Genomic DNA, 25,784 nt, shown 5'->3' with positions numbered 1-25,784 from the left:
CGTGGATCATCGAAACAAACACATACGAGCCTTCATGAACAGTTACTGCGTCCCGTTGGTCTGTGTCTCACAGCTTGCTTGAAACTGGCAGGTCTGTCTTGCCTTCGGAAAGCACGTGCTCTCATGAATAATTAAGCAGCCGGCTCTTCTCATAGGATAAGAAAACTCCGCTGTGAATAATAATGAGAAACCGACGCGTCATCATTGCACTTGCAGTACTGCGCTACGTCGCCGATTTTGATCCCTCCCCAAAAATCATTTTTAACCCGGAACCTGAAATTAGCTGACAAAAGCTCAAAATTATCCAGTTTTCCCCACAATTAAAGCTGACAGGTGCTAACATTGTCTTAACTGATGCTCAACACACACAAATCTGTTAATATAAAAAAAAAAAAAGTTCTCCTGGGTGTTCTGAACCTTTAAAGGGAATAGGAGATGACGAGACTCTGAGTGGTTTAATGCAGATTATGCTCAAAACACCCATAACTCATTAAGAGAATAAGCACAACCCTGTGTAAACTGTATTTTTCCATCCTTAAAATAGCAAAGTGGATTCGGACACGCCCTTAATGATTTTGTGTCATGCGCTTTAGACCTTGGATTTTTTTTTAGATCGTTTGAATAGAGCCCTAAGTGTCATTTTAATCAGTTATGTCATTTTAAATGCAAAGATGACATTGTTAAAGATGTCTCTGATATTACAACATGATGTAAACAAATACATAATACTGTAACCTGTCTTTGTCATGCCAATTTGACATTATCAAAATCATGACTACTTGACAAGACAACAGAACTTGTCATAAATCTTTCATAAACATAATTGTAATGAGGCCATTATAACTGTCGTGAGTTTATAGCAGCCTCATTATTGTTTTTCTTAACCTTGAACTACAGAGGTCCAACATAAAATGTAATTAAATGTCATTCAATATTAATAACACTGTTATAAAATTTTCATTTTTATAACAGTGTCATTAATATTGAATGGCATTTAATTACATTTTATGTAGTAGAGTATTGACACTTTTAATAAGAAATTTTAATTACAAGTTTGTTCGACTGAAAAAAGTTATCAAAAATTAGTCATGACATATTATAATGGCCTCATGACAATTATGTTTATGTTTATGACATGTTTATGTTGTCTTGGTAATGTCAGGTTGTCATGACAAAGATGAAGACATGTTGTGATATATTTGTTTATATCAAGTTGTCTCAATAGTATCTGAATGCAGACTTGGATTTGCAAGCTGAGACTGCATATATCAGACTTGCAATGTCAGACACAATGCACTCAATGGAGCTTAGCTTGCAACTACACCAGCATCTGCATCTCAGCTGTGAGGACAAAGACAACTCAAACAATGTCATATTTGCATTTAAAATGACATGACTGAGCTAATGACACAATGAAAGTTGTCATAAGCATATATAAAATCTCCTTAATATTCATGATGTGTCATATCATGATTATAAAGGTGTCATGACCTTAAAGTAAAGTGTTTAGGGTATAAAAGTAGCTGAACAATTTATAAAAGCACTCAAACATCATTGTGCGGAATTGTTTCTTAAAGTCAATTTTGAGGATTTTCAATCTGTACGTGTTTTTATTAGTTTAGTTTTTGGAGGTGAAGATGTATTAAAACTGGTCTTTGTTTGTATTCGTCTTTTTTGGCTGCTTTTACCTAGTGACAGAGGCTTTAGTATCAAAATATCACAACTCAGTTTAACAGAACTTCTAATAACAAGGACAAAAACATTAGTCACATTTATTAAAGGTATGATTCACCTAAATTAAAGCTTTTGTCATTAATTATTCATCCTAAATTGTACAATCACCTTTTTCCCTGTATATACAAGTACATTTTGTATGATCACACTGGTGCCACATTCCCCAGTGGATAACAACAGTGCTTGTTTGAGCGATAATAGATGATGAATTATAGTAGCGCAGTTCAATAGGTGTACTCTCAGATTTTGATCATGTACCACAGATATTAAACAGCTCTAGGAAATTCACAGCATAATAGCATCGCAGTGAGAAGTAGAGAGAATCTTTCTAATTTGCTACAGAATTTCTTTTTATAAACCGTTGATTTCAGATCAGTCTGTGCTGATGTGGAACCAAGGAGAACTGTTACTTGCAATGCTTTCATCTTCTGTTTTACACGGTATAAAACAATGGATGGGAAAATATTAAAACTATAAATGCACATAAAAACATATGCTCTCCTGTGTAAAAAAAAATAGGATGTATTTTGCCATACATTAAAATAATTCAATGCACACCTAGCGATATATTATCCCTCACTTTTGAAATCATGTTTTGTTATATTTATATTTAGTTAATGCTCAAGAGTCACATGAAGTCTCATGAAATATGACAAATGTAAAAGAATTGTGACCTAACTGTATAGAAAATAATAAAAAAAAAGGTTGTTTAGTGATCTCTGAAGTTGTTGGTCAGTTCAGTGGCATACTATGTGAGAATAATATGTTGTGTTTTTAGTTTGAGATGTTAATTCAGAATAAATGCCATGTTTGACTTTACTAGGACTTGATGTAGCAAAAAGCTAAAATGTTGCATTATAACTGAAATACATTCTGAAATTGAATGGAAAATATTGAAAAGTATTTTTTACGATCTGACGTTTATCCACTTTTATTGAAAATATTCTTGGAAGTTTTCCGACTGTTTTGTCTGCTGTGATTGTATTTTGATAATGATTTCCACCAAGATGCACATCAATATGACATGAAGCTCCATCTATCACAGCCTCTTTTTCTTTCTCATTACATTAAATATGCAGTCTGCTGTGACTAATGTGTGTTACTGTAGCTACACACTCTACACACTCTTCTGTGTTATCCATGAGAAGGGCTTCTCAGACATGCTCCACATACAAAAACACCCCCATGAAATTGTATTGCTAGCCAGTTCTTTGAGATTGGCAATAGAAACAGATAATAGTTAATAGTTTCTACCTCACAGGTTTTTGGTCACCTCTTCATTCATTATTCCCAACATAAAATCCAATTGTTTTTGTTGTTTTTTTAAAGCGCCTTTGATTTGGGTTTAAAAGAACAGTTCATTTCGACAGTTTATTCACCCCCCTCCACCCATTTAAATGTTAAAAAGTTCATTTGAACATTTTTGAACTCGTTCAGCCAATCATTGTGTGTGGCGTGAGCACTTTTGGCTTAGCTTAGCAAAGATCATTGATTTGGATTAGATCATTAGCATCTTGCTTAAAAATGAGCAAAGAGTTTATGCTCTCATTCTGGCATAATAATCACGAAAATTTGCTGCTGTACAATGGCTTCTGCATGATAGAATTGTCTATAAAATTTCATTCAAAGGAAATAATATTCATGCAAAAGATTTCTTAAATGATTATTTTCCAGTTACGCTTAGAATTAATTGTTTAGAATAACAATTGTATAATAACAATTATACTTTTATTGATTTATTTAAAAATCTGACAGCCTACAGGTAGGCTTTTCTTTTTCTGGATTGCTTTTGAAGACATTTTCAGTTGGATTTAGGGAAGGGGTTGGCCGTGGGTCAACTGGTGCTTTGAATACACTCTCACTTGGGTTTAGTGAAGAAGGTCGATGGGGTGATTGGTCAGATACTGTAGGTCAGAACACAAATTACAGTTGTGTATAAAAATGCCTTGCCTGGCCTATGGTAAGCTAAGCTAAGCTAAAAGTGTTTCCTCCAGACCCAGAGATCGGCTAAATGTTGCTGAAAACTGTTGAGCCTATTTCCAAAATTAAGAGCGTTCCTCTAAGAATCAGCAAGGATCATAGTTTCAGTTTTCTTTCTTTGATGTTTATTGGTCTGCAAGTCAGTAAATTAACTACAAATTTTCATTTTAAGGCAAATACACATTAATTTTAGGATTCTTGGATGAATAGGAAGTTCAATTAGCAACCAGTATTTAAAAATAGAAATCTCACTGAGAATGAATCAGTCAATAATTAATAAGTTGTCAACTCTATTACATTTTCGAGTCTAGTACAAACAATAAACTATCGTACCAGCAATACAAAGACTGTGGATTTGCTTGGATTAAAAGCTTCTGCAGAAAGCATTAACCCAACAGAATCAAACAATTAGCTGTCACCAGAGATGCATTATACAAAATGTGGCTTTCGATGTTTTTATTATTTGAGTGTGCATGTGTGACTCTCCCCATAGAATGAATCATTTGTTCTGTATTCAGAAGTGTCCCGCTCATTCAGACCTTCACTTGTGAGCATCTGCTAAATGAATACATTTAAATGAGTTGTAGGTGTGCTACATATTTGCATCTGTGTGTGTGTGTGTGTGGGTGTGTGTGCTTTATGTGTCAGAGCCTCAATAATGGCAAAGCCTGTCAGCTTGTCTGAGGAGACCAAAGTGTTGTCAGTGAGCCGTGACATGTGGTAATCGCACACACACTGACTCCCAGCAGGGACAGACCTGACTGAGTACTATCAGAGAATAACCACACTCTGAGGCTATTAGAGTTTTGCATTTGGAAATTAGTTTTTATTTCAATAAGGTTTTTAAAATTGGGTAGACATGTCAGTTTAGCTTTATTTTTGTAATTAGTTTGTGACCACATTTACGTTTTAAGATATATATATCTCAAATATATATATATATATATATATATATATATATATATATATATATATATATATATATATATATATATATATATATATATATATATATATATCAGGGTTTCCGCAGGGTCTTAAAAAGTCTAAAGTTTTAAAATAAAAATTTTAGGCCTTAAAAAGTCTTGAATTCGCTTTTCTGGGTCTTAAATATTTTTGCACAGGTCTTTTTTTCCGATGTCCATGTAACGCTACATCTAATGCTCATTTAAATTCTTTTTGTTGTTTTGCTTGGTTTTCATAGTGTTGTAGTTCCTTATTTCACTAGTCCAAATGTAATTTGCGGTATTACAACTACAAGACCAATGAGACCTACTATGAGACCGACATGCAAGAGCCACTCGAGCGAACAGTTCGAGTGATGCCGCATTTGATTTGAGTTGAATATGAAACACTTTGAAGAGATTTGTCTGAAACAGGTACGACTGTACAGACACCTTTATAATCCGTCAATGCGTAATCATAGGAATAACCAGATGGCCAACAATTGGAGGAAAGTTTTTGTAAGTTTGGAAAAACCTGATGTGCATATAACAATTTTGAATTTAAAATAATTTAATAGTTACAAAACTAAAATGAAGAAACAAATTATTTCTTTAATACCTGGAAAGGATTTACAAAATACCTGATGCCCTGTTTCTAAGCTTTTTGGGTGATAATGGTCAAGAATGTTGGACCATTACTGCCTTTTTGGCTTATAAGTAGAGGACAGAAACTAACCAGGCAGTAATGTGTAAATTATAAAGGCGAAAGTATAAATCAGCCTTAAGATGTTTGTTTGGGTTTTTTTCCTGTAGTTAAATCGTGCATCTAACCTGTCTTCAGTACTGTTCAATTTGAATAAATTTATTTTGCCAAAATTGTCTATGCTTGTTTTTAATATTGTGATTTAGGTCTTAAATTTAATACCTAATAGTCTTAAAAAAGGTTGTAAAAAGTCTTCTTTTTACGAAAATATAATATCTATATATATATATATATATATATATATATATATATATATATATATATATATATATATATATGTATATATATATATATATATATATATATATATATATATATATATATATATATATATATATATATCAGGTTTAATGTCTGATCCAAAAGACGGCACTCACTGAGCAGTATAGAGTCCCCTCACTATACTGGGGCGTTAGGATCCACACAGACCACAGGTTAAGCGCCCCCTGCTGGCCTCACTAACACTATTTCGGGCTGCAACCTAGCTTTCCCTTGTGGTCCCCCATCTAGGAACTGACTGGGCACAACCTTGCTAAGCTTCAGTGGGCAACCATGTGATGATGACAGTACATAATATTTTACTAGATAATTTTCAAGATACTAGTATTCAGCTTAAAGTGCAATTTAATATAGATTAATTAGGCAAGTAAGGGTAATTAAGCAAATCATTGTAAAACGATGGTTTGTTTTGTAGACAATAAAAAATACAGCTTAAGAGGGCTCGTAATAATAACTCTAATGTTGAGTATTTATTTAAAACTGCTCTTATTCTAACTGAAATAAAACAAATAGGACAGTCTAGAGGGAAAAAATACTATAGGAATGCTGTGAAAAATTCTTGCTCTGTTTAGCATTATTTGGGAAATATTTAAAAAGAAAAAAAAATTCACAGGAGGGTTAATAATTTTTCTTTAACTATATATGTTTTTCATATATTATACATTTTTATTTTAATTTACAAAGATGTTTTTTGGCTACCAGTTTTAGTCTTAGTTTCAATTTAGTTTATAAAATAACCTTTCCATTCTAATCATGCTCTTCTTTCTTACTCCTCCGACAGGTGGGCGTCAGGGAAAGCTGCCAGTGACTGCATTCGAGGCTTTCGATCTTGAGATGAAGAGCTGGACGAGGTACCCGTCTATCCCCAGCCGCAGAGCGTTCTCGTCGAATGCTGCCAGTGACAGAGCCTTCTTCAGCCTCGGCGGCCTTCAGCAGCCCGGACCACACAACTTTTACTCCAGACCTCACTTTGTCTCCACTGTAGAGGAATTTGATTGTGAGCAGGGTGAGCGATCCATCTCTTTATTTCTAAATCCCACACCGAGAACATGAACAGAGGAAGACATTGTTTTCTTTGCTACACTTTGTCTCTCTCTCTGTGTCTCTCTTTCTTTCTTTCTCTCACTCTATCTTATAAAAGTTTAATACTGATATAAAGTACACAATGTGAACGTTTGCCACAAATATAGATTGTTTTACAGATACTTCAGCAACAGGAAATCAGTAGGCCTACACCGCAAGTGTCTGTGTGTGAATTATAAAGCTTAGTCCACTGTAAACAATCTTCTCTGGCAACCCTGTCATGCATGACATGTCATCCAGGCCTCACAGTCCAGCAAGTTTATCCTCCTGATCGGTCAGCTTCAGATTGATTGACAAATTGGCAAACCTCACGAATTCAACCCGACTGCTCCTGAACTTTTTTAATGTTTAAATACGATCGGAAGGTCGTGAGCTGCTTAGCTTAACTCATGACTTCGTCTCACACAGTCAGAAGCCATGACCATAAGACCATGGGATGGGAAAAACACTTTATATTAATCAGCTTTAAGTTCATTCATTAATTTTTTTATTTTCGGCATAGTCCCTTTATAAATAAGGGGTCGCCTCAGTGGAATGAACCGCCAACTTATTCAGCATATGTTTTACACAGTGTATTAAAGCTGTAATCAGGCCATAAAAATGAGGCCTGATTGGGGCCTGAGCTCGACAGAATTCGGCCTGAGCACGACAGATACATTTTGATGGACAGCTTTTTAAAAGCCCGCACCTGTTTACAGCCTGACATTATTCAAATGTACACAGGCACACAGCTCTTTGGAACAAAGAAATAAAATAAGTCCTCTATGTTAAGCATTGTAACATTTCAGCACTCTAAATAGGCCTAGGTACATACACTTAGCCTTTAAATTGGCCAACACACCAATGAAAAGAAGTCTTTCTTAACAAATTAAATTGAAGTAAATTCTAAATTATGACAGGTATTTGGCAATAACAAAATTAAGATAAAGGCTCTGCGAGATTTGCTTTGCCACGTCTTTTCATAATCTGGCCTTAAAGCGACGGTGAAGCTGAATATTAAAAGAATAGCCTAATGCCAACATCAGCCTGTGTACTCTGTCTACATTATATTTTTATGGTTTAATTAATATTTTTTATAATTTAAAAAAACTCTTTACTCACCAAAATTAGGCTACGTGTTTTTGTGAAGGAACATTATTGAATTCACTGTAAATGGCTTTTGCGCAGTCCTGCACTCAGGATGGTGCGTCCAGCAGCACCGAACACCCTTTCACGGCTGCTGCTACAGGCTGAGATGCAGAGTTCTGATCTGGCTAACTTTGCAAGTTTTGGGTAGGATTGTTTGATCATCTTTTACCAGCCAGGAACATTCATTTAATTTTCCATGACAGCAGTTTCAGTGTAGTGAGTGACCTCATCTTTTTACCTGTCAGCTTGCTGTTTAGCACTCTACTGTCATACGCAATGTATGAGCGACGTGTCGGGTCCCATTGGGTTCAGGCAAAGATCTTCAGCTTTACAGCAGATGCCCTTCCAGCTGCAAGTCAGTACTAGGAAACATCCATAATAGACTCATTCACACATACACTATGGACAATTTAGCTTTCTCCTATAGCACATATCTTTGAACTTGTAAGGGAGTTTATCAGCTTAAGTTTTTTTCCACCAGGAGTTGTAGGAAAAACATGCCTGCAAAAACATTGTTCCAAAAATAAAAAAACAACATTTACAAAAAATTAGCTGCATTTCCTGGATGAAATCAGCAATAGAAGCTGTAATAACTGAATAAATGAACAAAAACTTGATTTGTAAACAGCTGTTAGTGAGGCTTTTATTATATATCATTTAATTTATCAAAACTCTGTAGCTTAGCTTGTACTAAATATGGCTGTCAAGTAATTTACAATTTTCCACAATCGAATATCGTGACTTGCACACAGTCAAGATTCCCTTCCAATGTTGAAATCATGGCCTTGAACTTTGTCGCCAAGGCCTCTCTTTGATCGAGCCATTGCTGGGTCAGTTGACAATTCTGTGTGGAGTTTGCATGTTCTCCCTGTGTTGGCGTGGTTTTCCTCCTTGGTGCTCCGGTTTCCCACACAGTCCAAAGACATTGACTATAAATGCAAATATATTTTGATTTCAATATCTTTGAACATTATCCAATCACTGGTCTGCTGGTCTACAGTCAACATGTTTTAGAATCAACATTTGATCTGTCATGAAATCACGAATCATGAAAGTGGTCTTGACATTATTCTGGTCTCCTCTTCAAGGCTTCCTCTCTCTGTTCCTCTTTTGATGCTGTGGTTGAATCCTCTCTGACAGCCCAGCTTCAATCTCTTCAGCCTCTCTGTGTGACAGCCAGTTGAAAGATTGATGGGTTGCTTCGTTCACTGTACATACAGGACCCGAGGGATGGAAATATATTTGCTCCTCTCTCTCTAACCGCACAGCAGGGGGGCAATCTGTGGTATTACAGCATGCTCTCCTGGTAAAAGCCATCTATAAGTCCTTGTGAAAACTGCTTAGTCAATCACTGGTCTTATAAGGTGCATATTTTTAATCTATTTTCTTGTGTCAGAGAAATCAACAGGGGGATGCTGAATGTTTATCCACCTTCCTCCAAGCATAGGAAGTGGTATTCAGTTCACAGAATTGAGCAGTATCAGCTTTACATTACGCTGACTGGTCCACATGCAGTTTTAAAGGAGTTCATGAGCCATTTAAAATCTCGGGACGCATAAAATAACATCCTGCGGTGGATATAAAATGTACTGTACGTTGATCCTCGAGGCGCAGTTAGATATAAAACTGCGAAAAACATCGTTTTTTGTTATTGAAGGCATTTATGCAAAACTCACACTGATTTAATTTTCACTTTGATTTAACATGCTGTGTAAAAGTCAGACCACATAAAACAGGGGTTTTTAAACCTAATGCAAGTTTTAGGATTTTGAAGAGGTTTACAAAAATGATAGTCAATAATATATGTAATACTATAAAAAAAAATTACTAATAATAGTATTACTAATAATATTTGTAATTGTAATAATAACTAGTATTACTAATAATATTTGTAATACTTTTTAAAAGCTGCAATTATTTACTGAAATTGTTTTAATACATTTGGTATTTTGGCAGTGGATTTTTTTTGTTCCCAGTCTCTTTTCCTATCACTGTATAAGCAGAGTAAAAGTAGTGGAAAGAGTTGGAAGTAAGTTTTATGTCAGGTAAAGACCTGTTTTTCCAATCTTCCATGGTCCAATTTTGTTGAGCCGGTGTGAATTGTAGCCTCAGTTTCCTATTCTTAGCTGTCAGGAGTGGCACCCGGTGTGGTCTTCTGCTACTGTAGCCAGTAGGTCAAAATCCCAGTAAATCAGAAGTTTCTGAAATACTCAGAACAGCCCGTCTGGCACCAACAACCATGCCACATTCAAAGTCACTTAATTCACCTTTCTTCCCCATTCTCATATTCAGTTTTGAACTGCAGCAGATCGTCTTGACCATGTCTACAAGCTTAAATTTAGTTGCTGCCAAGTTATTGGCTGATTAAAAATTTGTGTTAACGAGCAGTTGGACAGGTGTACCTTATAATGTGGCCAGTGAGTGTATACAGTATATTAAATGTAAATCACCTGTTAACCAATTTTTGACATAGTCCTGAAAATTAAATTTTCACACCAGGAAAAAATATTCAAGTTAAAGTTATATAATTTACCGGATATTACAGTTGGTAATTTCTACATTTCTATAGTAAAACAGTTTCTATATAATTATTAGTTTTCAATATTATTTTGCTCTCTTTTAAAATCAAAGGCACAGTTTGTGCTAGAATTTTAGTTTTGTTTCTTTGAACTCTGTAATATACTATAATTTCATTGTCCGTCTCAAGCATTTATCATTGACAAACGCTGCTTGAAGGCTCACGTTGACCAGTCTGAAAATGTAACTTAAGCCCTTAACCTCAAATCTTAATCTAATTATGACAAACTATATATCGTTGGAAAGGCCTATGTCTTTAAAAACATATTTTACCATGTTTTGTTGCTGGATGAGTACTAGACTGAAACCAATTTACTGCCATTGGGTCAATTCCGGTTACATTTTAAACCATTTATTGTAGTATAAAACATGAATCAATCATAACAAACTACTGTATATATAATCTGACAGCTTAAAATGTCTGATTTTTGAGAAGTATAAATGAGCAACAGTTTTTTATCTATTTGCAACATGAAGTCTCCTGAGGAATAAAGCATTACTTTGCTACAGCAATCCACATGTAAACAAATTTCTACTTTTTTTTTTTTTTGGTTAAATTTAGATCAAATACCACCAAACTCCTCATACTACATAAGAATATGAAGTCTACTTAACTTCAAGTTAAACATGCCATTTTCATGTTTATGTTTAAAAAGTGAGGGTGACAACTAAGGGGTTAAACTATTTTGTCATCATATTAAAACTTTACACAATTCAGAGCAGTGCACAAACCTCAAATATTGGTTGAAGCAATTTACATTTTTGAGTAATCAACTTAATTAAATGCATGTTTTAAATCAAACTCGGTACTTTGTTAGTTGAACATAATTTCATTTTAGTTGTCGTAACACGATTGATGCAATCTGTTGTTGTTGTTCTAGTTTTTTGTTTTTTTTAGCCAAAACATAATTTTTTAAAGAAGCATTTGAAACTTCTGGTCCCTGCAGTGTACGCTCCTCTGTGTTGGTTTTCTCCAGCCTTGTTGGCATTTAATTAAACTGTAATTCTCTGTTTTGTGTGAACCATTTCCCCCATCCCAGGGGCACCGCTCGAGGAGCTTTTAATTGCGCTAACAAAAATAAGAGTGTTCTCTCATCTTCACACAAATAGCTAACCCCCACGGGTCCACCGGGCCTTATCACAAAAGATACATGTTACTGGCTCTCTCTCATCTTCTGTCGCTTTCTCATTTTATTGTGTGTGCTGGAACCTGTTTGTCACACTCAGGACATTGAATGAAGTCTGATCTGTTCTCCTGTTATAAAGGTCGTTCTCTCTGACCTCCTAAATGATATTCTGCTACACGAACGTCTCTATCCATTACACTCAGGCAAAGGGACAAACATCGAAGGGCTGAAGGAGAAAAAAAATCAATATGAAAGTAAAAAGGTTGCTGGATGTTTACACACCAGCCTTTTTAGATCCTACGTGTTTTATCCTTAAATATAAAGCTGTTTAGATAAAAAGCACCTGGAATATTGCGAGCAGGACAGGTTGTAACCTGCTCAGTTTTTTCATTTTAATAGGATGTATTTGCATTTAAATGCTATGTGCTGTTGTATGTGTGCGTTCGGTTAATGGAGGCTAGCGCCGGTCCTTCTTGTGTAAGTGGCAATCACTAATTCCATTATCACTTTAGCTATTACTGTAGAGGCCATAGAGAAAAGCCGCCCAGTGTAATTACCAGCCCACATTTACTGGCCATATCCTCAATTACACATTACTGCTCTCTAATCTCCACATTCAGCACACACAGGACCACACGTCTGTCCCTTTGAGTATTTATGAGTTGTCCTGCATTACAATGGGGAGGAATTCTTGTACATTGTTTTGCATTGTAGCCTTGATATCGCACGCATGTAAGTTTAATTTGAATGCGGCAATGTACAATCAAGCGGTCATTATTGCTAAATTATGTGAGAAGAAGGAGGCGGCGGAAATGAGCTACAGTAGGTAGGGAATCAGTGTCATTGTCGAAAAAATATTTGATTGCAGGATTGTGGGATAAGAGTTGTTAGTCACTGGAACCCTCTGAGGCCAAATTCATTTAATTAGTTTGTGGTGTTACCTTGCAAAGCATTTCAATGAAGTGATTAAATTCAATTTCCTTTCAGTGTAAACACTCTTCTTATGTAAAGTAGGCTTTTTATTTATTGCACCTTAAATAAAGAATTCCCGGTTCAGTCGCTGTGAAATTGTTATTGTTTCCAGGAAGCATGTTAAACAGAAGTACGGTGAAAGCTGTTGATGGTTATATATTTGATCATGGCAGCTGTCATTTATTAAATGTTCAAATGATGAAGGAAATTTACAGATGTGTATATATCTTGATGATCTTTTGTAATATGTTTTAATATGGTAAACTTTAACTAATGGACTGGTTCAGGAAAATAATGCTTTCAGAAGACAGCTGTATCTGTGAAGTTCTCAGCGTAATATTAGTGTTATTTGTGAAGTCTTATAGTTCTCATTATTTTTTTTAATTAGCTTTAATTTTTTATTGCATTTATTGCATGTATTTATTTTTTCACATTTATATTTACATTTTAATTATTTTGAGGCTGTAAATACTTGTGTACATGTGATTTTTCTGTTTTTTTTTTTATAAATTAGCTTTTTTCACTTTTTCATTATGGGTTATTGTGTGGATTTGTTATTGGGTTTTGAGGAAATAAATAATTTCAATCTATTTTGCAATAAGACTAACATAAAGAAATGTAGGAAAAGTGAAGAGGTATGAATATTTTCCAGATACACTGTAGCCCTCTGAAATAATTGCTTTGGATTAGTCAGTAGCAACATTCCAAGATCAGTTTGATAAATATACATTTATCAAACACACAATTATCATTTATCCAACACACATTTATCATTTATTAAACACACAAATATACCTTCATCAAACACGTAAAAAATTACAGTAACAACATCTATGAAAACAGAAAATAAAAAATACATATTATTATAAATAATACATACTATTAGTAAAAACTACAATACATTTTTTTTTCATTCAAACACGTTCAGTAACTGATTATATCTACTGTATAATTAAATTATACAAAAAAATTAATTATAATTAAATAAATAAATGACTAAATTATCAATAGCACCACTGATACCGTATTTATAATATTTAATAGTGCTACTGTAGTAATAATAATGCAGTAAATGTATTGCATAAGTATTATAGTATAAGTATCTTTATACAGTGGGTACGGAAAATTTTCAGACCCTTTTAAATTTTCCACTCTTTTTTTTTTGCAGTCATTAGCTAAGATTATTTAAGTTCATTTGTTTTCCTCATTAATGATCACGCAGCACCCCATATTGACAGAAAAACACAGAAATGTTGACATTTTTGCAGATTTATAAAAAAGAAAAACTCAAATATCACATTGTCTTATATATTCAGACCCTTTGCTGTGACACTCATATATTTAAATCTTTAACTCTATATTTAACTTTTAAGGTGCTGTCCATTTCTTTAGATCATCCTTGAGATGGTTCCACGCCTTCATCTGAGTCTATCCGTGTTTGATTATACTGATTGGACTTGATTAGGAAAACCACACACCTGTCTATATAAGACCTTACATATAAAATAAAAATGGCTGTCCAACAATGTTTACCATCCAACCTGACAGAAATGGAGAGGATCTCCTAATCCAAGTGTGGAAAACTTGTTGCATCTTTCCCAAAAAGACTCATGCATGTATTGGATCAAAATAGTGCTTCTACTAAATACTGAGCAAATAGTCTGAAAACTTGTGACCATGTAATATTTCAGTTTTTCTTTTTTAATAAGTTTTTTAAACTGTCAACAATTCTGTCTTTTTCTGTCATTATGGTGTGCTGTGTGCACATTAATGAGGATAAAATTTTACTTGAATGCAAATGGCTGCAATATAACAAAGAATTAAAAATTTAAGAGGGTTTGAATACTTTCCGTACCCATTGTGAGTGGTTAAATGGAAATGTGTTTTTGTGTCTGTATTTAGGGGAGAGCGGGAAACAAAGTAAAACTTTTTGGTTTTGGTTAAATAAATAACAAAGTAATGGGGTTGGACAAACCATATTTTTTTTACCAACAACACACCAGCCTCTCCTACAAATGAGCACTGGAAATATGATCGGACCTATGGTTTCTGTGCAGTATTGCCAAAAGTGCCAGGAGTAAAAATGTTACTATTTACCCCATCTGCGGGGCAAGTTGTAACAGTCAGAGGGTTAGTTGTAAAACATGCATTTAAAGGCAGATTTCACTCTGTTAATTTGAATTCAGTTTACTTTAAATAGTAGCTATATTTCCTCAGTAGTTGGCTCATTTCTTTTTTTATTCTACATCGCACAGTATGTTTATGTATTTATTTGTTTACTGGATAAACACATTTAAATCTATTTTCATTATTATCCATTTATCCATTATTATTCAATGTATTTATTTGCATTATTAGCAATAAAATGTATATATATATATTCTATTAAAACAATATTTTCTATAAAAAAATGTATTTAAAAAGTTCTCAACATTACACTCAAAATTTAAAATAGATTTTTTTTTTTTCATTTTTGTCCATCAGTGTGTAACTTAGTTTTAACACCCTGTTACAACTAACCCCGCTGTGTCATGTTTTCCTCAAAACTGGCTAGCAGTCACTGTGTGTGTTTTACATCTTTCAAAATGGTTTCATCTTTTAGCCTAGAAAACAGTAATCACAACAATATAAGATTTTATGTTCAGACTTTCACAGATTTTTTTTTTAAATAAAAAAATATTGAGTATAATAAAAACTGCATTTATGCTGCAACAATGGTTTCTTCTGTGTTTCTCATCCAAATTTCGCCGAAAATTTTGAATAATTGGCAGGAAGACGTCTGCTGACACTGTGGTCAAAACCTTAGAAGCATGCCATGGTTAATCCTGAGCAAATACCTTATGTTACATTTAACCCTGCGTTACTTTGTGCCCTGCGCTCCACTAGTACTTAAGTGGCAAGTGTTTTTGTACTAATATGTGTACCTTTACATTCCTGGTACAAATGCACCCGTCTTAAAAATAAAAGAAAACAGTGATAAATGTTTTTTCAAAAGTGTAGAAAACATTAAAATTGTTTTAAATTAGAGTGATGTGGTGCCCGAGTTTAAATCCTGCTCAGTCCTTCTTATTTTCACTGCGTTTAGCATAACTAAATTAATTTGGACAAAGGGACTATTAGGACAAATCCATTCCAACTATTTATTTTATTTTTTTGCTTAGAAGGCTCACGCTTATTTAATTGCATAAAAAAGCTTCAACAATTTAATTATGTAAATGTTTTATTTTAAAATGAGCCAAAGGAGTTGAATACGATAAGGAGAATGAGATTACGGTTAAAGCAAAGGTTTAAATGAAAGGAATTCAGTGCTGAACAATATACTAAATAATGAAGCCATAAAAAAGGAAGGTTCTCCTTGGTGAATTGAAGAGCTGTGAAACAGGCAGGGAGAGGACACTCATAATAATGATTCCTCTCTAACAAGCCTCCGCTTGCTCTTTTATGTGGCGCTGCGTTGAGGAAGCTTGAGGGAGAGAGTCTTCTGTCAGAATGAAGATCCACAGACAACCAGGAGAAATCACGTTTTATTCAGCCCTCATGATTGAACAGATCTCCCGCGGGCTCAAAGAAAGACATAATTCTCAGGTGAAATGTTTGTGATCACAATCACGTCATCAGATCAAATATTGACCTGTTGTTTCATATTCTGCAGCTGAGAAAATAACAGCTGTTGTTATTCAGAAAAATAACCTGTTGAAATTGAATTGTGTAAATTGACTGAAGGTATGTAATGCCATATTATTACCTGGCTCTCTAAAATACTTGATTCTGATTGGTCAATTACGACATTCCAATATATGTTATGTAATGGATGAAGTGAGTACAAACTGTTGTTATCGCAGAATGAAATCTGACAGGCTGATTGGCTTATTGTTGTATAAGGCTGAAAGGCTTTATTCTGCGATAACAACCGCCTGGATGTACTTCAGCAGTTTATTACTTGGCTAATTTATGCAAAACTTTCAAAATCAGACACAAAATATTGTTTTGAGCAATAATGTTTTATTAACAATTTTATTAAAGACAAAGCTGACAGACACAAATATGACTGAATGGAGCATACACTAACCTATGTATTAATCAGTCACAAGGTCGTGCCAAACAATGAATAACATTCAAAAACAGCAGAAAAGCAGATACATATTCTAGATGGATGTGAATGTACTCACTGATGGTCAAGATAATTTGAAGTTCATAGATGAGTCTGCGTTATTTAGCGATTGTTATCTCTGAATCTTGGAATTTTGCGACTGACCTATGAGAATCAAGTATTCCAAAAATAAAAATATATAAAAATAAAAAAATAAAAATAAAAAAATAAAATAAAAAAATAAAAATCTGTGAAATAAACCCAGATAACAACTGTTGAAACTAATAACAATGCCTCATCTGGGTACTTTAAATAATGTTGACCATTCGTGAATATGATACATTTATATTGAGATTTATCACAATATATTATATATTATATTATTTACCACAACGGAATGAACCACTAACTATTCCAGCATGTATTTTATAGAGCAGATTCCCTTCCAGCCGCAACCCAGTTCTAGGAAACACCCATATACTCTCACATTCAATATGGCCAATTTTGTTTACCCAATTCACTTGTCTCACATCTTGGGGAAACCAGAGCACCTGGAGGAAACCCACATGAACATGGGGAGAACATTCAAACTCCAAACATAAACGCCAACTGACCCAGCCGGGACTTGAACCAGCACCTTCTTGCTGTGAGACGACAGTGCTAACCACTGAGCCATTGTGTCACCCTTGTAAATTGTATTTTAATAACGAATTAAAGTACTACCAATATCTTAATTAGACCTAGATGTTAACGTAAAAACTCCCTTATGTGCATTTTGCATGTTAATAGTGTTGCTGTGATCAATTATAATGAATCGATCCATTTTGTGTGATGTTGGATTACTTCTTTTTCTTTTCCCTGTGTGTTTTTTCTTAACACATTTGTCCTCCCTTATCTGTCTTTTCCTTTCATTCCGCTTGTTGACTTTGGAATCAGAGTTCATCAGTGTCTTTGGCAGAAACCGGTGGAGCTCTGTCTCAGTGTTATTTGCTGAAAACTCCTGTCTGTTTGGCTCTTTTCTCTTCCATATGGCTTACAAATCTCCTCAAGCCTCCTCAATCCCACAAGTCTGTATAAGGGCAGCGCTTGACCCCAACAGATCGCTGCTGTGTTCTAATGAAAGCCCCATTTAAAGCCAGTTTATCACATAATATCAAACAAATTATACAGGATAGGATATTTATCTACTTCCTAGATGGTTTATTATAGAGCGAGGCTGTGTTTAAAGTGTGTAAAGACAGCTTTTCTGGCTTTATTTTTCAAACACTTAAAGCTTTTTATTTCAGTGAATTCCTCCAAAACGCAAGCAGAATAATGCAATATGCATGACAGTTATTGCATTTTTAATCTGTTCAGATTTGTCAGGCTGCACGGTAAACTGACTTCACAATTGTTTTTTTTTTTTTTATATCCAAGCTGTATATATACAGTATAAGCTGTATAGGTATTGTGAAAAGCTCACTGGGCAAGTTAAAGTGATATTTCACCCAAAATTGGAAATTTACTATCTATATACTTACCATCCAATGGTTCCAAACATTCATTCTTTTGTTTGTTTCGTTCTTTTTTTATTAATTTATTTCTTTATTCTTTTAAACACTTAAGAAGATATTTTGAAGAAAGCTGGAAACCTGTAACCATTGACTTCAATATCGGGAAAACTAATACTGTGGAATTCAATGGTTACACGTTTTTCCAACTTACTACTTTGTTTTTTTAACTGAAACAGGTAATTAAAAAAAGTAAATGATGACATAATTCTAAGTTTTGGTTGAACTATTTTTTTGAAAGGGCACCTAGAAGGAGGAGAAAGAAGCAGATCTCACATTATGTTTGTAAGAAATTTCCCAATGATTATTTGATGTATTGTTGTGTTAATGAGTCAATGAGAACAAAGAGTCGCTGTAATTCATTACAAACATGCACTGTTTTAAAAAAATATTTAAACTTGTAAAACTCATTCTTGATTACATCTGATGATGATTGATGATCACAACATGTTACTACTCGGCTGTCAATCAATTTAGTGGCCGGGGAAAAAAGATGATTTTCACCAAAAGTGCCATTTAAATAATTAACAAATTAGTCTGAAGGCATTACCTGCTTTAAAAGAAGAAACATGTAGGTATGCGTAAAATTTAGGTGAGCGACTATTTTGCATAATGAATTTGATTATACAACAATTTTCCTTCGCCTTAGCCCCCTTTATTCATCAGGGGTCACCACAGTGAAATAAACCGCAAATTTGTTTATTATTTCTTTGATAAATGTGGAAATTTCCTAATATTATTACATATCAAAAATCTCATTGTTTTATTTATTATAAATATTTTTGTCCTTTAAATCTTGTGTAATTTAAATTCTACAAAAACAAATATAGTAAACGTATCTATTTGAGCAGTTCATTGTGTGCAGAAAGAGTTAATTATGAACATATTATAATAATAAAAAATACTACATACCATTTTAGAGCAGAACTTTGGTATGCTTTTTGTTGTTGTTGTTGTTGTTGTTTCATATACTTTGTTATATATACTTAATTCTCGCTCTTAGCAAACCATTTTGACTTTTGCTTCAACACCTAATTTGCTTCTTATTAATAGTTATTAAGGTAGTTTAGGTAAACTAACTGGTAAGGAAGATGAATGTAAGATTCTAAAGGACATATGCTTTATACAGTACCAATAAGTATCAAGTACACAATAACATGTTTGGTATCTTAGGTTGTCTGTTTGTCCACAAGCAAGCAAGTCTTTTGCTATATTGTCCAATGCAAAATATAGAAATGCATTATTCACTTGTTAAGGTAACATGACTGATGTATGTTTTCCATGTACAATGCACAGACACTATCAATCGCTAATCAGATTAACATTAATCTAATCTAACCCTCTAACATTTAACATTAATATAGTTCTCGGTGGACTTTTTTTTAAGCTCAAAAGCCTAGGTTTGCATTCGATGTCACTAAATGGAAAACATGGTAAGGAAAATACTTTAAAAGTTCAAAAGAACGCAAAAGAAAGCAAATGAAGGTTAGTACACGAGGTCACTGTGTATGAGTGAACAAGCTTGTTAAATTTTTAGTGTGATTCAACAAATCCCAAAGATCCCACTGAAAAAACGTGTATTGCATTTGCACGTATTAAACATTTATAACATGTCAAATCAATTAAGCAAATGGCTTTGGATAAAAGTGAAGTGTACACCAGAGAATCACTGCCCATAACATCTGATTAGCCTCTGGCCAGCTCCTTTGTCCATCTGCCAGTATTTATGAGTCGAGATGACTCTCTTTATCTCTCTTTCTGTCAGAGCTAAGTAAGAGTGCACACAAAGAGCCTTTGACATTTTCGAAGAATCATAGCGTAATCATAGCCTGTTTGTCTCTTCTTCTTTGTCCCATTTCTTTGTTTTCTCGTGGCACAGTTTAATTGCCTCCTTCCTTTGTCACCTGTATTGCTCTCACATCATTTTCCTCTGTTTATTGCTTTGCCTTTGTTTGAAACTTTGTTTTCCTGGTCAACCTTCCTTAACCTTATTTAAATATGATTGATCAACCAGTATGTTAACATGCATATTAACATATTATGCATAAACATGCTGTTAAGTGTGACTCCTAATTGCATGTGCAGTTCAATTGGTGCACTTTCAGCTTGCATTAATTAGAGATTTTTGTGTATTAGAGCAACACTTGGCGCGACATTTAGCTCTTAGCTAGTTTTGCATAAATATGCATATGCTTTTTTTTTTGCATATGAGAATTTGTGCTGCCTCAAACACATCCAATCACTCTGAAGAGAAAGTGCCAGATTGCTTGTGTGACAGCATTCACCCAGTGCTGTCATACAAATAGATTATTTTTGAAATGACATAGTAAACTATTTTTTCTATTGCAATTGTCTTCAAGAGGGCAGACAAACAATGACAGCAGATGTACGGTTACTGGCTGAAGTTGCCCTCCAAATAAAACCCTGAGGAGAACATGCTGTAAATCATGCTGCGGGAAAACAGCACTAAATCTCAAAAGGTCTTGTAAACAAATGCTTAGAGTCAAGATAATATATTATATATTGTATCACTGAACACCCGGACTGCACGATATTGGAAAAATCAGACATTGCATTGTTTTGTTTTTTTCCATGTGATATATATATATATATATATATATATATATATATATATATATATATATATATATATATATATATATATATATATATATATATATATATATATATATATATATATATATATATATATTGTGATATACTTATATACTTATTGTTATATACTTTTAATTTTTGGTCACTTTATTTTAAGGTTCAATTCTTATCTTAGCTAACCAATTTGACTTTTGCTTCAACTCCTAATTTGCTCCTTATTAATAGATATTAGTGTAGTTAAGGCATTGGGTAGGATAACAAATGTAGAATAAGATTATATATAGGAAATACAGTTAAAGTCAGAATTATTAACCCTCCATCTAAAGAACAAACCATCGTTATGGGTTGTTGTATAGATTATCGAAAAAATACATAGCTTAAAGGGGAAATAAGTTTGATCGTAAAATGGTTTTTAAAAAATTAAAAACTGCTTTTATTCTAGCCAAAATAACACAAGTAAGATTTTCTCTAGAAGAAGAAATATTATTAGACATACTGTGAACCTTTCCTTGCTGTTAAACATCATTTGGGAAATATTTAAAAAATAAATAATTAAAGGGGGCAAATATTTCTGACTTCAACTGTATGCTTTATACAGTAAGTATTAATAAGCATCTCAATAACATGCATGCTAATAAGCAACTAGTTAATAATGAGAATTGGTCCCTAAAGTGTTACCAAATGTATTAGTTTTTATTGACTGTGATGATTCTGTAGGGTGAGTGAATCATGCGTAACATGTAACAAACAAACTACAAGCATAGATACATGCAACAAAGCAAGGATAAAAGTGAAATAAACAGTGCATGCATTATGGTTTTGTTAAGGTAAAAATTACCCTGCAAAGTCAACTCAACATTGCAAATCTTTGCAATGTGACTATTGAGGATTCAGAAATTGCGATATCTATGCTGAAAGGATATATTGTGCAGCCCTACTGGACACTGTCATATATTTCACAGTATTATTAAAGAAGTTGCTTTAATGTGGCCCGTAGCAGATTTTCCCCTGAATCTTGGGATTGTGAGTTATGGAACTGAAGCCAGCTGCGCCGAATGAAAGTGCTTTTTTTTGTTGTTGTTACAAAGAGCCAGTAATAAGAAATCCCTTTTGTATTTTTTAGGTGCTATTCTGAACGGTCACCATAACCTTGCTGCATGCTGCTGTGATGAAAATCCATTTACTAAGAAATGAACAAATGAAAACTCTATACTATGACTTTGTGTTTAAAGGAATAGTTCAAACAAAAATAGGTGTTCCTGATATTTTACTGACCCCCAGACTATACAAGATGCATGATGTTCTTTCTTCAACTAAAAGGAAATTGTTGTCTTTCATTTGGGTTTTTTGTTTCAGACATGAAGATTTCTGTTGTGTGAAGTAATGCTTACAACAGGAAGTGCGGATCCAAACACAGTTTCATGTAGCAGAGAATGTTCAGGCAAACAACAGTCAACACAGGGGCAGTGCAAGCAGATGTATACAGGAAATCCAGAGTCGTGGTCTATAAACAAGCAAATGGTCAAAAGGCAGACAGCAGACAAAGTAAATATACAAACAAAACAAAGCAAGGTTCAAAAACACGGAAGGCAAAGCAAGGAAAACGCATCAAAAAGTTCACTAGACAGATAAACAAGACTCAGCACTGATATGTGTGTGCCCTGTATAAATAGTCCATGTAATCAGTCTTTGACAATTCTCCAGCTGTGTGTATGCAATTAGTCATGATCAGAAACAGTTGTGAGTGTGTGTGGTGTATGACTGGATCTTGTAGTCCATAATGGCGGATTTGTAGTCTGATCTGCAACTGCTAGATCGCTGGTAATCATAACAATTAGTAAAATGATAACATAATTTTTTCTTCAGTGTCTGACTGACAGTCCGATGCTTTCTCGCGGCAAGTCATAACTTTTTGATTTAGTGGCTAATTCATATAAATTTATAGCATCTATTTAGTACAATTTGGGCATCTCCCAATGATGGTTGGGTTTAGGGGTGGAGTTTGGTGTCATGCCTCCTTTAAAAAAATCTTACATTTTTGGACAACTGTACTTGTACGATTTATCCACTAAACTGACAAAACACAACATAGTAATGTTTCCTCGTGAGATCAGGCTGATCTGTTTGCAACATAGGCTCATTCTGAAAACGTAGTCCTATATACGTTTCTGGAGATCGTGAATTATTTAGACAGAAGTACATATGGCTCCATTTTGTTTTTAAAATTAACGCTACGGGGCGGTATGACGCTGCTTCTTTTTGCACTTATCAGCTGACTGCTTACCTCCGTATGGACGGCTTTCGCGATGTTACCAGTTTTTCCAGTTAGTTTGCATTGTACGTCAGCAAACTTGAGACCCAGAGTGGAGTTGACATGATGACAGGGTTCATCTCCGGTTGAGAACGGTTAAAAAAAACGGGTAAGACAAAAGCAGAATGCAAAAGATAAAATAAGTAAGTAAATAACTGTGTGAGAATGTGGTAAAATGAGAACGCATGGTAAAAATCAGATGAGGGCTTTTATTTTTCCAAATTGCTTTTTAAGATTGTGGGTTGGGTTTCAGGGAAGGTGGTGGGCAGGTCAATCTGTGCTTTGAAAACGCTATAGGTTGGGTTTAGGAAAAGAGGAGGATGGGAGATTTGGTCGGTCAGTCAGTCATTCAGTCAGTCGACAGTGCCCTCTGGTGGATTTACGTAAGAACAGCATGCGCAAATGAAACTGAAATAGCATACACAGTGGCCTCTGGTGGGTTTGCGAAAAACAAAAACTGCAAAAAAAAAAAACTTAGCTCCTAGGATGTATTTGGCGCTCTCCAGAAATGTATATAAAGGTATGTTTTCAGAAGGAACCTGGGTTGTGTGTTTGTCTATATACATGTAAATACAGCTATAAGTGCAATTTTATCTATGTTATCTGCAATTATCAAGCTGATAATAGCCAATTAGAAAACAAATTACTAAGGAGGTTCATAATATTGATAATATATTAATGATATTTTTCCTTTTCCTATATTTTCCTATATTTCCTTTCTCTGTTTAACATCATTTGGGAAATATAATTGAAAAATAAATTTAAAGGGGGACTATATAATTATTACTTCAACTGTATTTATTTGAAAATATAAGTAATGAATAGGGTCAGTAAATCATTTATTTGTTTTCTTCATTCACTAATTCATTAAATAGCTCTTTATATAAATGTATCACACATTGATTCACCTGATTCTTTAAGTGAAGTTTAAAGTTAAACTAATTTCGAGAGGAGCACGTGCTTATGATTGACTCAGCTGGCCTACATTTGCTAATCATGATCCTCCAATCAAAGTATCCTAAGTCACTGTATATATGAGCAATATCACACAAGTAGCAGTGCGATATGGCTGTATATCGGCACTGGTGGGAGGCGTGTGCCTTAGTGCCCCCACCCGTGCCGATATACAGCCATATCGCACTGCTACTCGTGTGATATTGCTCATATATAATGGCGCCAGGTCCTCGCTGGGCAATCTGCCATTTCTGTGTGGAGTTTGCAGGTTCTCAACCTGTTCGTGTGGGTTTCCCCTGGGTTCCCCGGTTTACTCCCAAAATATCCAAATATAATCTATATTATAGATTAAAATAAGCCTTAATCCTCACTCTAGTGTCTTACTCTCAGATAGTTCACCTAAGCATCAGTAGCGGGGGAGTTTTGAGATTGACCTGTGTTCAATCTCCCATCGCCCTGCGAAAATGGCAAGCCCTGGGCCCGAGGATACCTTAAGCTCAGGGCTCTCTCCCGGGAGAGCATGCCAAACAAGCTATGTATAAATCATGAGCTGAGTGTGAATTCTTGAAAAATGCAGATTCATTTAGAAAGGAAATACTACTAATCATTTATTTTTATAGATAAATATTTATTGTGAAAAGTAAGCAAAACTAACAGTAAAATTAAACAAACAAATAACTTCTATACTTCTTTACTGAACTCTGAAAAAATCAGTATCACATTTAGACTATTGTATGCAATAATGAGACAAAGAATCATGTTTTTGCCACATGCAGAATTTAAAGTTTTAGTGTCAGATAGCTACACTGTATAGCAGGGATCACCAAACTTGTTCCTGGAGGGCCGGTGTCCTACAGATTTTAGCTCCTATCCTAATCAAACACACCTAAACAAGCTAATCAAGGTCTTACTAGATATACTTGAAACACCCAGGCAGGTGTATTGAGGCAAACGCTGCAGGGCACCAGACCTCCAGGAACGAGATTGGTGACCCCTGCTGTATAGGCTTCATTAGGCAGTATGTTGCTGTTCTTCATACCCTTCTTCACTAATTATCTGTATAATATTTCAAATGATTGGCATGGGTTTGTAGGTGGCAAAGATGTAAATTTTGTTTTTTTTTAAAAATCATGTATGCAGTTGACAAATGTAAAAAAAATAAATAAATAAAAAGTTGGCTCATAAAACTGCAGTTTGACGCAATGATATCTTCAATAGGTGTGTTTGTAGACATAAAAGCACACATCCACTCACATTCGTTGTGAAAACACAGACTCATTACCTCAGCACAGTGTGCAGTGCTTTAGAGGCAGACTGTGTTCACTCATTAAGCGTGACGCCTGCTATTGTCAGCTTGTGTTCTGGGGGCTTTTGTACAGGAATGAGTGTGGCATTGGCAACAATGCTGGATCCCTCATTCTAATTCACAGTAACAGCATGCAGAAAGGGTTTGTGTGTACCACCAATGCAGGATATCATACAAACCTCCTCCCTGAAGGCTTTCAAGGTGCGCAAGGTCTTGTCATTAATGTCCCACTGTCACATCTTTCACTCTCCCTCTCTCGCTTTATCCCTCATTCTCTGACTGACCTTACACATTCCCTCCCGTCATTTCTCTTTATTTTTAGCTCTCTTCTCCTGCTTCACAAGGTTCATCCGAATCGGCGGCTCCGGTA

The 25,784-nt window shown here is 34.6% G+C and overlaps 1 protein-coding gene across 2 annotated transcripts in view; it reads left to right on the top strand.

Moving 5' to 3' along the window:
• The window catches only part of klhdc8b (kelch domain containing 8B), a 213,999-nt gene that overhangs the window by 166,769 nt on the left and 21,446 nt on the right, over positions 1-25,784 (top strand). For both annotated transcript variants that reach the window (XM_087306986.1, XM_087306987.1), the window contains one exon: positions 6,482-6,706. In XM_087306986.1, the coding sequence (XP_087163112.1) occupies positions 6,482-6,706 (225 nt within the window). The remainder of the gene's footprint in view (positions 1-6,481; positions 6,707-25,784) is intronic.

The sequence above is a fragment of the Danio rerio genome, chromosome 23 (assembly GCF_052040795.2).
Source record: "Danio rerio strain M-AB ecotype USA chromosome 23, GRCz13ab, whole genome shotgun sequence".
Taxonomy (NCBI): Eukaryota; Metazoa; Chordata; class Actinopteri; order Cypriniformes; family Danionidae; genus Danio; species Danio rerio.
This window is presented reverse-complemented; position numbering and strand designations above follow the sequence as displayed.